The sequence below is a fragment of the Littorina saxatilis genome, linkage group LG2, assembly GCF_037325665.1.
Source record: "Littorina saxatilis isolate snail1 linkage group LG2, US_GU_Lsax_2.0, whole genome shotgun sequence".
NCBI classification, from domain to species: domain Eukaryota; kingdom Metazoa; phylum Mollusca; class Gastropoda; order Littorinimorpha; family Littorinidae; genus Littorina; species Littorina saxatilis.
In genome coordinates, this window is record NC_090246.1 from 103,510,122 (window position 1) to 103,525,948 (window position 15,827).

General features: G+C 39.9%; 1 protein-coding gene across 4 annotated transcripts in view; it reads right to left on the bottom strand.

Annotated features, from left to right (window-relative positions):
• Positions 1-15,827, bottom strand: part of LOC138960402 (obscurin-like) — a 228,546-nt gene that overhangs the window by 8,248 nt on the left and 204,471 nt on the right. For all 4 annotated transcript variants that reach the window (XM_070332306.1, XM_070332305.1, XM_070332307.1 and 1 more), the window contains 10 exons: positions 10,455-10,610; positions 9,625-9,739; positions 9,123-9,292; positions 8,458-8,628; positions 7,467-7,645; positions 6,054-6,344; positions 5,763-5,894; positions 5,064-5,225; positions 4,680-4,875; positions 1,392-1,665 (listed from right to left, as the gene is read on the bottom strand). In XM_070332306.1, coding sequence (XP_070188407.1) covers positions 1,392-1,665; positions 4,680-4,875; positions 5,064-5,225; positions 5,763-5,894; positions 6,054-6,344; positions 7,467-7,645; positions 8,458-8,628; positions 9,123-9,292; positions 9,625-9,739; positions 10,455-10,610 — 1,846 coding nt within the window. The remainder of the gene's footprint in view (positions 1-1,391; positions 1,666-4,679; positions 4,876-5,063; positions 5,226-5,762; positions 5,895-6,053; positions 6,345-7,466; positions 7,646-8,457; positions 8,629-9,122; positions 9,293-9,624; positions 9,740-10,454; positions 10,611-15,827) is intronic.

The following is a 15,827-nucleotide window of genomic DNA, read 5'->3' on the forward strand; positions in this document are numbered from 1 at the left end:
GGATAACTCTTGATAAAGTTATTAAAGACCCTGAAAAAAACCAGTGCAACATTTGCACCAAAAGCTCTTTTCTTTTCTAAATGAACAGAAAACTCTTCATCAAAGCCCATAATGCACCACGTGGTTTCTCTTGTGTGTCTTCACTCATTGTTCACCCTCAAAGTCAATACATACAGGTGCATGAAGTCTCCAACACCTCTCAGTCATTCCCATCAACTCACCTGACGCATGATGTGGGCGATGCAGTCCTCAGAGTAACGCCTCTCAGTCATTCCCATCAACTCACCTGACGCATGATGTGGGCGATGCAGTCCTCAGAGTAACGCCTCTCAGTCATTCCCACCAACTCACCTGGCGCATAATGTGGGCGACGCAGTCCTCAGAGTAACGCCTCTCAGTCATTCCCATCAACTCACCTGACGCATGATGTGGGCGATGCAGTCCTCAGAGTAACGCCTCTCAGTCATTCCCACCAACTCACCTGACGCATGATGTGGGCGATGCAGTCCTCAGAGTAACGCCTCTCAGTCATTCCCATCAACTTACCTGACGCATGATGTGGGCGATGCAGTCCTCAGAGTAACGCCTCTCAGTCATTCCCATCAACTCACCTGGCGCATGATGTGGGCGACGAAGTCCTCAGAGTAACACCTTTCAGTCATTCCCACCAACTCACCTGGCGCATGATGTGGGTGACGCAGTCCTCAGAGTAACACCTCTCAGTCATTCCCACCAACTCACCTGGCGCATGATGTGGGCGACGCAGTCCTCAGAGTAACACCTCTTAGTCATTCCCATCAACTCACCTGACGCATGATGTGGGCGACGCAGTCCTCAAAGTAACGCTTCTTAGTCATTCCCATCAACTCACCTGACGCATGATGTGGGCGACGCAGTCCTCAGAGTAACGCTTCTTAGTCATTCCCATCAACTCACCTGACGCATGATGTGGGCGACGCAGTCCTCAGAGTAACGCTTCTTAGTCATTCCCATCAACTCACCTGGCGCATGATGTGGGCGACGCAGTCCTCAGAGTAACACCTCTTAGTCATTCCCATCAACTCACCTGACGCATGATGTGGGCGATGCAGTCCTCAGAGTAACGCCTCTCAGTCATTCCCATCAACTCACCTGACGCATGATGTGGGCGATGCAGTCCTCAGAGTAACGCCTCTCAGTCATTCCCATCAACTCACCTGACGCATGATGTGGGCGACGCAGTCCTCAGAGTAACACCTCTTAGTCATTCCCATCAACTAACCTGACGCATGATGTGGGCGACGCAGTCCTCAGAGTAACACCTCTTAGTCATTCCCATCAACTCACCTGACGCATGATGTGGGCGACGCAGTCCTCAGAGTAACGCCTCTCAGTCATTCCCATCAACTCACCTGACGCATGATGTGGGCGACGCAGTCCTCAGAGTAACGCCTCCTGAGGGACAAGCGTTGTGCTACGTGTTCCCCTGATGCGCCCTCAAAGACGAGGAAGAAAGTGGACTTGGTGGAGTAGGCAGCCATTAGTCGAAGAACTGTCTCATGAGAAACCGTCTTCAGGATGTCGTACTCATGCTGACCATCAGTCAGTGTAGCAGGTACGCACTTCACCAGGCACGACTTGGACGTCTTCTTGTTGATGCAGTCCTTCAGCTCTCCAAACTTGCCCCTGAAGCCATTCAAGTTAGGGTGGCATTAGTAACTGCGTGTGTTTCATCTCTGAGTGTTACTGTTAGCTATTTCCGTGACGTTTAAGCTTTGACATTTTTCCCTTTTATCATTCTATGGATCCATTTAATCTGAACAGTTACACCATCCTGCACAGTGTCCAGGTTTTGACAACATTGAAACAAATTTGTTAGAGTTTTTTTTATTTCAATGTGACAATTATCTCTGGACACATATTTCTTCTCCGGTCTTCCTACTTCTACTTCAGTACCCTGTCTTCCTACTTCTACTTCAGTACCCTGTCTTCCTACTTCTACTTCAGTACCCTGTCTTAGGCCAAAATGTTCCAAAAAGAAACAAACAGACACAATTTGAAATAAGAAGAGAGAAAGAAAAGGTGAGACAGAGGTGGAGACAGGCAGACTACATTAGAAACACTCACTTAATAGACTACATTAGAAACACTCACTTGACAGACTACATTAGAAACACTCACTTAATAGACTACATTAGAAACACTCACTTGATAGACTACATTAGAAACACTCACTTGATAGACTACATTAGAAACACTCACTTAATAGACTACATTAGAAACACTCACTTGACAGACTACATTAGAAACACTCACTTGACAGACTACATTAGAAACACTCACTTGATAGACTACATTAGAAACACTCACTTGACAGACTACATTAGAAACACTCACTTGATAGACTACATTAGAAACACTCACTTAATAGACTACATTAGAAACACTCACACTCACTTGACAGACTACATTAAAAACACTCACTTGATAGACTACATTAGAAACACTCACTTAATAGACTACATTAGAAACACTCACTTGATAGACTACATTAGAAACACTCACTTGATAGACTACATTAGAAACACTCACTTAATAGACTACATTAGAAACACTCACTTAATAGACTACATTAGAAACACTCACTTAATAGACTACATTAGAAACACTCACTTAATAGACTACATTAGAAACACTCACTTAATAGACTACATTAGAAACACTCACTTGACAGACTACATTAGAAACACTCACTTAATAGACTACATTAGAAACACTCACTTAATAGACTACATTAGAAACACTCACTTAATAGACTACATTAGAAACACTCACTTAATAGACTACATTAGAAACACTCACTTAATAGACTACATTAGAAACACTCACTTGACAGACTACATTAGAAACACTCACTTGACAGACTACATTAGAAACACTCACTTAATAGACTACATTAGAAACACTCACTTGACAGACTACATTAGAAACACTCATTTAATAGACTACATAAGAAACACTCACTTAATAGACTACATTAGAAACACTCACTTGACAGACTACATTAGAAACACTCACTTGATAGACTACATTAGAAACACTCACTTGATAGACTACATTAGAAACACTCACTTAATAGACTACATTAGAAACACTCACTTAATAGACTACATTAGAAACACTCACTTGATAGACTACATTAGAAACACTCACTTAATAGACTACATTAGAAACACTCACTTAATAGACTACATTAGAAACACTCACTTAATAGACTACATTAGAAACACTCACTTAATAGACTACATTAGAAACACTCACTTAATAGACTACATTAGAAACACTCACTTGACAGACTACATTAGAAACACTCACTTAATAGACTACATTAGAAACACTCACTTAATAGACTACATTAGAAACACTCACTTGATAGACTACATTAGAAACACTCACTTGATAGACTACATTAGAAACACTCACTTAATAGACTACATTAGAAACACTCACTTGATAGATTACATTAGAAACACTCACTTGATAGATTACATTAGAAACACTCACTTAATAGACTACTTTAGAAACACTCACTTGACAGACTACATTAGAAACACTCACTTAATAGACTACATTAGAAACACTCACTTAATAGACTACATTAGAAACACTCACTTAATAGACTACATTAGAAACACTCACTTAATAGACTACATTAGAAACACTCACTTAATAGACTAGTCATTAGAAATACTCACTTAATAGACTACAATAGAAACACTCACTTAATAGACTACATTAGAAACACTCACTTAATAGACTACATTAGAAACACTCACTTAATAGACTACATTAGAAACACTCACTTAATAGACTACATTAGAAACACTCACTTGATAGACTACATTAGAAACACTCACTTAATAGACTACATTAGAAACACTCACTTAATAGACTACATTAGAAACACTCACTTAATAGACTACATTAGAAACACTCACTTAATAGACTACATTAGAAACACTCACTTGACAGACTAAATTAGAAACACTCACTTAATAGACTACATTAGAAACACTCACTTAATAGACTACATTAGAAACACTCACTTGATAGACTACATTAGAAACACTCACTTGATAGACTACATTAGAAACACTCACTTAATAGACTACATTAGAAACACTCACTTGACAGACTACATTAGAAACACTCACTTAATAGACTACATTAGAAACACTCACTTAATAGACTACATTAGAAACACTCACTTGACAGACTACATTAGAAACACTCACTTAATAGACTACATTAGAAACACTCACTTGACAGACTACATTAGAAACACTCACTTGACAGACTACATTAGAAACACTCACTTAATAGACTACATTAGAAACACTCACTTAATAGACTACATTAGAAACACTCACTTGACAGACTACATTAGAAACACTCACTTGACAGACTACATTAGAAACACTCACTTAATAGACTACATTAGAAACACTCACTTGATAGACTACATTAGAAACACTCACTTAATAGACTACATTAGAAACACTCACTTAATAGACTACATTAGAAACACTCACTTAATAGACTACATTAGAAACACTCACTTAATAGACTACATTAGAAACACTCACTTAATAGACTACATTAGAAACACTCACTTGACAGACTACATTAGAAACACTCACTTCCAGATAGTTTCTGTGATGGCAAACTCTTTGTCAGGCTCAGATGTCAGCAGTGTGGGTGGCGTTTTGTCCACCTGGGATTCTTCAGGTGCCTCCGCCTCCTTTGTGGGCTTGTTGGCTATCTCCTTGGCCTCATCTTGTCTCTGTTTCAGCAGCTCCAGCTTCAGATCTCCAGTGGTCAAGGTGCTCACAGACCCTGGGAAAAGGGGGTGGTGTAATGTCAACGGAGAGAGGCTAGACGTGTGCAAGTGTGCAAGTGATGATGTCGAAAAGTTAGCTCATGTTTGGCTCAAACCTGCTAACCAATCCCCAAAGTGAACTGTTAAATACAATAGGACGGGGGTCAAGGAGCAGAATGTCCACCATCCAAACATCACTGCCTACCTTGTTTCTTTGTGGTGACCTCAACGCTGGCCCAGCTGAAGGGACCTCGGCCCAGCAGGTTGGTGGCCGACACACGGAAACGATACGCTGTCTCTGGCTTGAGTTCCGTCACGAGACACATCTCCAGTGTTGTGTATGCCGCCGTGCTCCAACGTGCATCTCCTGTAACAAAGAAATATTTAAGATGATCCACAGTGAAACATCATGACAGGATAGCCTCGGGATTATGCAAGAGTGTCTGCATAGTCCCGGAATTAACCCTGGAAGTGATGCCACATACTAAATGAAGTGTAACCATCTGCGATTTACTCAGCGGGACAGCGGGCCTCAGACGGGGCTATATCGGGTTATTGCCAGTGTCCACTCATCCTTCAGTAACAGGGAGGATGTGGTTAAGTTTACAGAATTAAAAACAACATAATTTTCCCTTTCTTTGAATGTGTTCTCTTAACAGACTATAAATGGTGTTCTCTTTCCCGAAAAGATGAAGTGTGAGTTACTTTCAAAAAAAGAACTGTGACTGAAGTGTTCAATACAGGCATTTATCTTTCAGAAAAAGCAAGTTCGCCACAACTTCTGTTAAAAATTGAAAATATTCAAGGTAAAAAGGCTTAATGTCCTGACCATAAAAGTGGTAAACAATTAAAACACAGTTATATTAAAGCAGCTCTATAACATTTTTAGCCAACAAACACTTACCTCTAGGCTTGTAGTCCACCCTGTAGTAGAGTATGGGGCAGTTGCCGTCAAAGCGAGGAGACTCCCACAGTAAAACAGCGTCCTTGGCTTCAACCTGAACCACCACTGGCCAGCCTGGCCTCTCTGGAACATCTGTAACAAAAAACAAAGTGAACTAAGCGACTAGAGAATTTGGGGAAAAAAACCGGTCATACATGTAAAAACCCACTCCAGCAAAAAACACGGGTGTATGTAGGAGTTTTAGCCCATGAACGCAGAAGAAGAAGAAGAAATGTCCCCAACAAAACTCACCTCCCTGGAGCAGCCTCATCCTGGTGGAGGCACGACCAGACTTGCTCCTGGCGACACACTTGTAGACTCCAGCGTCGTAGGGCTTGGCGGCCGTGATGGTCAGGGTGGCCTGTCCGTCCTCCGACAGCTCCTGCTTGACACGAGCGCCGTCGGACAGCAGCTCTTCATTGCGGTACCAGACGGTGGAGTAAGGGGGAGGTCCTTCGAGGGCGCAGTACATGGTGATGGTGTCCCCCGTCTCGAAGGACAGGTCCTGCAGGCGTTGCCGGAACACCGGCGCTGGTCCTGTGCCTGGCGAGAGACAGAAACATTTGTGAATACTGGTAAAATGAAGTGAGAATCTGAGTTTGATTGAGAATGTGAATAATAGTGCTCCTAAGACTCTTTATCCAAAACAAAAAAATCCAAGCATCCAAGCTTCTACTGCAGAAAGATACAGAATTGCTATTAGTTCCTCATTACTGCAGATAACGATCCCTCCCCAGATTCCAACTAGGCAATGAACACTCCCTACATCCATACTGTACCTGAATATGATGTCTCCTTAAATCAGCAAATATGATATCTTTTTTAACCTTATGGTAGATAAAGACCACCCCCCTAAAGCCATATTTTAAATAATAATCACTCCCTGGAAATTTATACTTTAGATAATGATCACTCCCTAAATATCCATACCAGATATACTGATCCCTCCCTGAACAGCCCACCAGCTTTTCATGATCTCCATGTAACCTCGGTGATAGAATAAATGACTTTCTTATACTGTATCTTGTGATATTTGCACATTACCTTTTTCTACATTGCCTTCTCCTTGTTCATAACTGGCACCTGTAACTTTTACATGGCTTAAATTCCTCGCATGAATTTAGGTAAGGGTACAATTTCTACTTATTTACAAAAGACTATTTGTTATATTTTATTATGTGTGTTTCTGTTTTTGTGGGTTTACATTTTTCTCCGTTCAGTTTAGTTTGGTTTAGTTTTGTTCGGTTATTGTTTATTTCTTTTCTTATGTTTGTTCTGTTTGTTTCTTAGTTTGTGGGTGTGTTTACATGTACGAACTTTTTTTTTCATTGTTCATTATTACAATTTCTTGAAGATGGAAGTTACATTATCACACTTGACTTTATTCAAATCCCACCAAAACACAGCTTCTTTCCTTCTAACTATTACACTTGACTTTATTCAAATCCCACCAAAACACAGCTTCTTTCCTTCTAACTATTACAGTGGAACCCCTTTTAAAACCTCAACAAAATTGAAAACATCAGGTCTTAAAAAGGAGAGAGTCTTCAAACTAGGGGTACATTGATTGAACAGCAAGTGTGTGAAAACAGGGCCTGAACAGAGAGGGGGTCTTAAAGGTCTTTCCACTGTCTGACAGTTAACTTTCTATCCTGCCGTCCTTACCATCGCCCTCAGTGGAGACAGACGAGCGCCTGGAGTCAACACTGTCCTGTCGCTGTGGTTCCTTGGCCTTCCTGGCCTGCTTTCGCCCCTCCAGCCACTCCAGCTCTTTCTCCAGTGAGGGAGGGATGGCCTCCTTGTCTATGTCCGCCATCTGACGCCGCTCCTTCATCATCTTGAACCTGTGGCCGGAATAAAAGTTAATTATTCGTGACAATGGGGGAGAAAAACATGAATATGTATAATTGAATTTTGTTTACAAAGAAGATTTTTGAAGTCGTGTACTAGAACAAAGAATAATGAACAACATACAAACATCATACAAACAACAGAATCATTCTTTCTTAAGACCCCCCAATTTAAGACCCCCCAATTTAAGACTTCCCCCTTTTAAGACCTTGATTTATTCAGATTTTGTGTTCAATACGTCTATGAATTTACCTCAATTTAAAACTCTCTCCTTTTTAAGACCTGATTTTTCAGATTTGTGAGGTTCCACTGTACATATAGAATGGCATTTTGTTGAGAAAGTAGATTTTGAAGTTGCGTACTGCAACAAAGAATACTGAATAACATGCAAACAACAGATTCATTCTATTTTACTTAATCTAGAAATGTCAAGCGTTTGAATACACAAGGGCCAAACATTCAAGAAAAAGATAAACTAAGTGAGTTCATCTGAACACCTTTCAGCAGAAAACCTAAAAGGCAATCTGTCTCTAAGTCTTTTTTCTTTAAATGCTGCACATTTCCCATTTCCTCTTAATGAAAAAGAGACCTGGGCCGGTATGCATGAGTCGAGTTTAGAGACAATAGTCCGGAATAAAATGCATTGAGGGTACAGTCTATTGCAGACTAAAGTCTATAACCTCATCTCTTGCCTACCCGCCCTGTAATACAAGGGCACTCTAAGCTAGTGTCAAGACTCTCCGCTCATGACAAAAGTTCCATGGTGTTAGCATTGCAAAAATGACAATAAAAACACAATACAAACTTTTCCCTCTCAGAAATAGCAGCCTCCTCCTCAGCATCCATGGGGCTGGAGGACTCATCCAAGGATCCGACGGATCTTTTATAGCCTCTGATGCGTGCCGTGTACTCTGGGTCCTTGAGGGGCACCAGGCCTGAGTCCGGGCCCTGGCCGTAGCGAGATTGCCATTCGTACCTGACACACAGGGTATTTTGTGATACACTGTACCACTAATATCTTATCTCAGTGTCATCAATTACCTTTCTCGATATTGCTTTCATGAAGAAGAGAGCAAAACAGTAACACACAGAAGGTAAAAGTCTACCAAATTTCACCTTTTAGAATGTATTATGATAACTAAAAGAGTACTGGGTGCTTGAATAAGCCCAGACAAAGCTTAATGACTAAACAAAAGTTCCAAGAATTTAGACAGTTTAGAAATAAACCTTCTCCACTACCACCATTGACTGGATTTCAAATCAGGATGTATACACACACACAGACACACACAGCATGAAATACACACAGAACAAATGAAGACAGAAATACACAAGTCAGAGCACTCCAGCTTACACAAAAACAGTTGATGATCTCTCCTTATTTTCCTGACAACAGGCTCCTGGTACACAATGCCACTGACACAGATACAGATACAAATAAACACCAAGTTGCCTGAAGGCAAACCATACCATGACTCCGAGTCCAGGAATTCTCCGTAACCATCGGTGTCGGGGAAGGAGACGTTGCTGGTCTTGGGATCAACAGCGGGCCGCAGGCATTTCTCTGTGACTTCCACACCGGTCAACTGTCGCTGCAACGTCCGTAGGTATGCCACGGTTCTGGCTGCAGTTGCCTCACGCTGGGAAACAGCAAAGATGAGAAACATTTGACATTACTGTCTTAAATCTGATTTTGTGAAAACAAATTTGGAACATGGAAGAAGAAAGAAAGGGCCATTTTACATATTTTCAGGACTTCAACCATGTAGCTTCCTTGTGACTTCACTACAATATTTCAGCTTTAGGAACAAACTACACGCACATTTTGAGTGACCACCACCTTTGCCCAGTATTTTCATCCTACAGTTAAAAAAACTGGATTAGGGCTTTCCAAAGATCCTTTCCCCATTCTCCCTCGATCCTTTCCCCTAATCTAATCTGCACTTCAGAAAGACAGCCAACTTGCAGTCACCTGTTTCTTGTCTTTTTCCTGGAAGGCTTTGATGAGAGACACGTCAAGCTTGGCGCCTCCGTCAGTCTTCTTCAGCCAGGGGTGAGCCAGACACTCGTCCACTGAGAGGCGGTCACTGCACAATACATTCCTGGCATCACTACTCATTCTTGTCCCTGTTTCTATGGTGTTAGAATAGAGTACATAAAAACAAAAACACCACAGCAACCAGTGTAGGTAAATTCTCCATCAAATGTTCGTCCGACAGTCGCTGACTTCACCAGGATGGTAAGGATAAGTTAGGAATGATCAAAATAAATGTAAAATGTAATCATGTGTTACATACATGTAGGTCTTATTGCTTTTATTTGCAACCAGAGGTAAATCACATTTTAGATAAAGTTCTTCAAAACCCTAATCTTCGTACATTTTCAATTCTGACAAAGTTCTGTTGAGAATGATAATATTTTCTGACAAAGTTCTGTTGAGAATGATAATATTTTCTGACAAAGTTGTGTTGAGAATGATAATATTTTCTGTTGAGAATGATAATATTTTCTGTTGAGAATGATAATATTTTCTGTTGAGAATGATAATATTTTCTGTTGAGAATGATAATATTTTCTGTTGAGAATGATAATATTTTCTGCTCCAAATTGCTTTGCTTTTGTTTTCTTTTCCAGTAAATATTCCTTGAGTTTTTTTTCTTTCTGTTCCAAGAAAATCAAAACAAAGAAAACTTAATTATTTGAAAATAAGTTTTTCTTTGCAGTGTCAATTTGCTTCATCAAATGTAACAGTGGGCACACCAGTCTTCAACAGCTCTTTAATCACACTGCATGCTGACTTACTCTGCGTTCTTCTTGAGGATCTTGGTGATGAAGTCCTTGGCATCCTGAGACACAGAGGCGAAGGCCTTGCTGATGTCAAATGACCAATCACAGGCCTGTGTCTTCTTCAGGCTCTCTGCCACACTGTCTGCCTGGAACGGTGACTGACCGCCAAGCCTGTACAAAGGTGCCACGTCATCATTTCTTATAATCTTCTGAAATTACTATCATCTGAGTGATTTATGACACACTGTTCTGGAAATGTGCAACATGATCACGCTCAGTGTTTTTTTCTTCAAAACGGTATCAAGTGACAAGTGTACCTTCATTCACAGTATTTATTGTATCAAGTGTACCTTCATTCACAGTATTTATTGTATCAAGTGTACCTTCATTCACAGTATTTATTGTATCAAGTGTACCTTCATTCACAGTATTTATTGTATCAAGTGTACCTTCATTCACAGTATTTATTGTATCAAGTGTACCTTCATTCACAGTATTTATTGTATCAAGTGTACCTTCATTCACAGTATTTATTGTATCAAGTGTACCTTCATTCACAGTATTTATTGTATCAAGTGTACCTTCATTCACAGTATTTATTGTATCAAGTGTACCTTCATTCACAGTATTTATTGTATCAAGTGTACCTTCATTCACAGTATTTATTGTATCAAGTGTACCTTCATTCACAGTATTTATTGTATCAAGTGTACCTTCATTCACAGTATTTATTGTATCAAGTGCACCTTCATTCACAGTATTTATTGTATCAAGTGTACCTTCATTCACAGTATTTATTGTATCAAGTGTACCTTCATTCACAGTATTTATTGTATCAAGTGTACCTTCATTCACAGTATTTATTGTATCAAGTGTACCTTCATTCACAGTATTTATTGTATCAAGTGTACCTTCATTCACAGTATTTATTGTATCAAGTGTACCTTCATTCACAGTATTTATTGTATCAAGTGTACCTTCATTCACAGTATTTATTGTATCAAGTGTACCTTCATTCACAGTATTTATTGTATCAAGTGTACCTTCATTCACAGTATTTATTGTATCAAGTGTACCTTCATTCACAGTATTTATTGTATCAAGTGTACCTTCATTCACAGTATTTATTGCGTCAAGTGTACCTTCATTCACAGTATTTATTGTATCAAGTGTACCTTCATTCACAGTATTTATTGTATCAAGTGTACCTTCATTCACAGTATTTATTGTATCAAGTGTACCTTCATTCACAGTATTTATTGCGTCAGCTCTTTATGAAAACCCTTCTTCAAAACGGTATCAAGTGTACCTTCATTCACAGTATTTATTGTATCAAGTGTACCTTCATTCACAGTATTTATTGCGTCAGGTCTTTATGAAAACCCTTCTTCAAAACGGTATCAAGTGTACCTTCATTCACAGTATTTATTGCGTCAGCTCTTTATGAAAACCCTTCTTCAAAGAGTTCTATGTGTGTGGAGTTTTACATTATTACTACAAAGACTAGTATTTACATTATTACTACAAAGACTAGTATTTACATTATTACTACAAAGACTAGTATTTACATTATTACTACAAAGACTAGTATTTACATTATTACTACAAAGACTAGTATTTACATTATTACTACAAAGACTAGTATTTACATTATTACTACAAAGACTAGTATTTACATTATTACTACAAAGACTAGTATTTACAACGTATTTTTATACAGACTCCCTGCTCAGCATCATTCATTCTTCTCTTTTCTTTCCCTATCTCTCATCCTTGGTGTTATTTAACATACCTCACAGCATTATAATGCCACAGAGGACTACACAAATAGACCAGAACATACCTCACAGCATTATAATGCCACAGAGGACTACACAAATAGACCAGAACATACCTCACAGCATTATAATGCCACAGAGGACTACACAAATAGACCAGAACATACCTCACAGCATTATAATGCCACAGAGGACTACACAAATAGACCAGAACATACCTCACAGCATTATAATGCCACAGAGGACTACACAAATAGACCAGAACATACCTCACAGCATTATAATGCCACAGAGGACTACACAAATAGACCAGAACATACCTAACACCATTATAATGCCACAGAGGACTACACAAATAGACCAGAACATACCTCACAGCATTATAATGCCACAGAGGACTACACAAATAGACCAGAACATACCTCACAGCATTATAATGCCACAGAGGACTACACAAATAGACCAGAACATACCTCACAGCATTATAATGCCACAGAGGACTACACAAATAGACCAGAACATACCTAACAGCATTATAATGCCACAGAGGACTACACAAATAGACCAGAACATACCTCACAGCATTATAATGCCACAGAGGACTACACAAATAGACCAGAACATACCTCACAGCATTATAATGCCACAGAGGACTACACAAATAGACCAGAACATACCTAACAGCCATTATAATGCCACAGAGGACTACACAAATAGACCAGAACATACCTCACAGCATTATAATGCCACAGAGGACTACACAAATAGACCAGAACATACCTCACAGCATTATAATGCCACAGAGGACTACACAAATAGACCAGAACATACCTCACAGCATTATAATGCCACAGAGGACTACACAAATAGACCAGAACATACCTCACAGCATTATAATGCCACAGAGGACTACACAAATAGACCAGAACATACCTAACAGCATTATAATGCCACAGAGGACTACACAAATAGACCAGAACATACCTCACAGCATTATAATGCCACAGAGGACTACACAAATAGACCAGAACATACCTCACAGCATTATAATGCCACAGAGGACTACACAAATAGACCAGAACATACCTAACAGCATTATAATGCCACAGAGGACTACACAAATAGACCAGAACATACCTCACAGCATTATAATGCCACAGAGGACTACACAAATAGACCAGAACATACCTCACAGCATTATAATGCCACAGAGGACTACACAAATAGACCAGAACATACCTCACAGCATTATAATGCCACAGAGGACTACACAAATAGACCAGAACATACCTCACAGCATTATAATGCCACAGAGGACTACACAAATAGACCAGAACATACCTCACAGCATTATAATGCCACAGAGGACTACACAAATAGACCAGAACATACCTCACAGCATTATAATGCCACAGAGGACTACACAAATAGACCAGAACATACCTCACAGCATTATAATGCCACAGAGGACTACACAAATAGACCAGAACATACCTCACAGCATTATAATGCCACAGAGGACTACACAAATAGACCAGAACATACCTCACAGCATTATAATGCCACAGAGGACTACACAAATAGACCAGAACATACCTCACAGCATTATAATGCCACAGAGGACTACACAAATAGACCAGAACATACCTCACAGCATTATAATGCCACAGAGGACTACACAAATAGACCAGAACATACCTAACAGCATTATAATGCCACAGAGGACTACACAAATAGACCAGAACATACCTCACAGCATTATAATGCCACAGAGGACTACACAAATAGACCAGAACATACCTCACAGCATTATAATGCCACAGAGGACTACACAAATAGACCAGAACATACCTAACAGCATTATAATGCCACAGAGGACTACACAAATAGACCAGAACATACCTCACAGCATTATAATGCCACAGAGGACTACACAAATAGACCAGAACATACCTCACAGCATTATAATGCCACAGAGGACTACACAAATAGACCAGAACATACCTCACAGCATTATAATGCCACAGAGGACTACACAAATAGACCAGAACATACCTCACAGCATTATAATGCCACAGAGGACTACACAAATAGACCAGAACATACCTCACAGCATTATAATGCCACAGAGGACTACACAAATAGACCAGAACATACCTCACAGCATTATAATGCCACAGAGGACTACACAAATAGACCAGAACATACCTCACAGCATTATAATGCCACAGAGGACCACACAAATAGACCAGAACATACCTCACAGCATTATAATGCCACAGAGGACTACACAAATAGACCAGAACATACCTAACAGCATTATAATGCCACAGAGGACTACACAAATAGACCAGAACATACCTCACAGCATTATAATGCCACAGAGGACTACACAAATAGACCAGAACATACCTCACAGCATTATAATGCCACAGAGGACTACACAAATAGACCAGAACATACCTCACAGCATTATAATGCCACAGAGGACTACACAAATAGACCAGAACATACCTAACAGCATTATAATGCCACAGAGGACTACACAAATAGACCAGAACATACCTCACAGCATTATAATGCCACAGAGGACTACACAAATAGACCAGAACATACCTCACAGCATTATAATGCCACAGAAGACTACAGAAATAGACCAGAACATACCTCACAGCATTATAATGCCACAGAGGACTACACAAATAGACCAGAACATACCTCACAGCATTATAATGCCACAGAGGACTACACAAATAGACCAGAACATACCTCACAGCATTATAATGCCACAGAGGACTACACAAATAGACCAGAACATACCTCACAGCATTATAATGCCACAGAGGACTACACAAATAGACCAGAACATACCTCACAGCATTATAATGCCACAGAGGACTACACAAATAGACCAGAACATACCTAACAGCATTATAATGCCACAGAGGACTACACAAATAGACCAGAACATACCTCACAGCATTATAATGCCACAGAGGACTACACAAATAGACCAGAACATACCTAACAGCATTATAATGCCACAGAGGACCACACAAATAGACCAGAACATACCTCACAGCATTATAATGCCACAGAGGACTACACAAATAGACCAGAACATACCTCACAGCATTATAATGCCACAGAGGACTACACAAATAGACCAGAACATACCTCACAGCATTATAATGCCACAGAGGACTACACAAATAGACCAGAACATACCTCACAGCATTATAATGCCACAGAGGACTACACAAATAGACCAGAACATACCTCACAGCATTATAATGCCACAGAGGACTACACAAATAGACCAGAACATACCTCACAGCATTATAATGCCACAGAGGACTACACAAATAGACCAGAACATACCTAACAGCATTATAATGCCACAGAGGACTACACAAATAGACCAGATGCCTTCAGCTAAGCTTACAGTTATCTATAAAAAAAATAATCCACACTCAACTTTACCAGTTTGTTTGTTTGTTTGCTTAACGCCCAGTCCACCACGAAGGGTGATATCAGGGTGGTGCTGCTTTGACATTTAACGTGCGCCACACACAAGACAGAAGTCGCAGCACAGGCTTCATGTCTCACC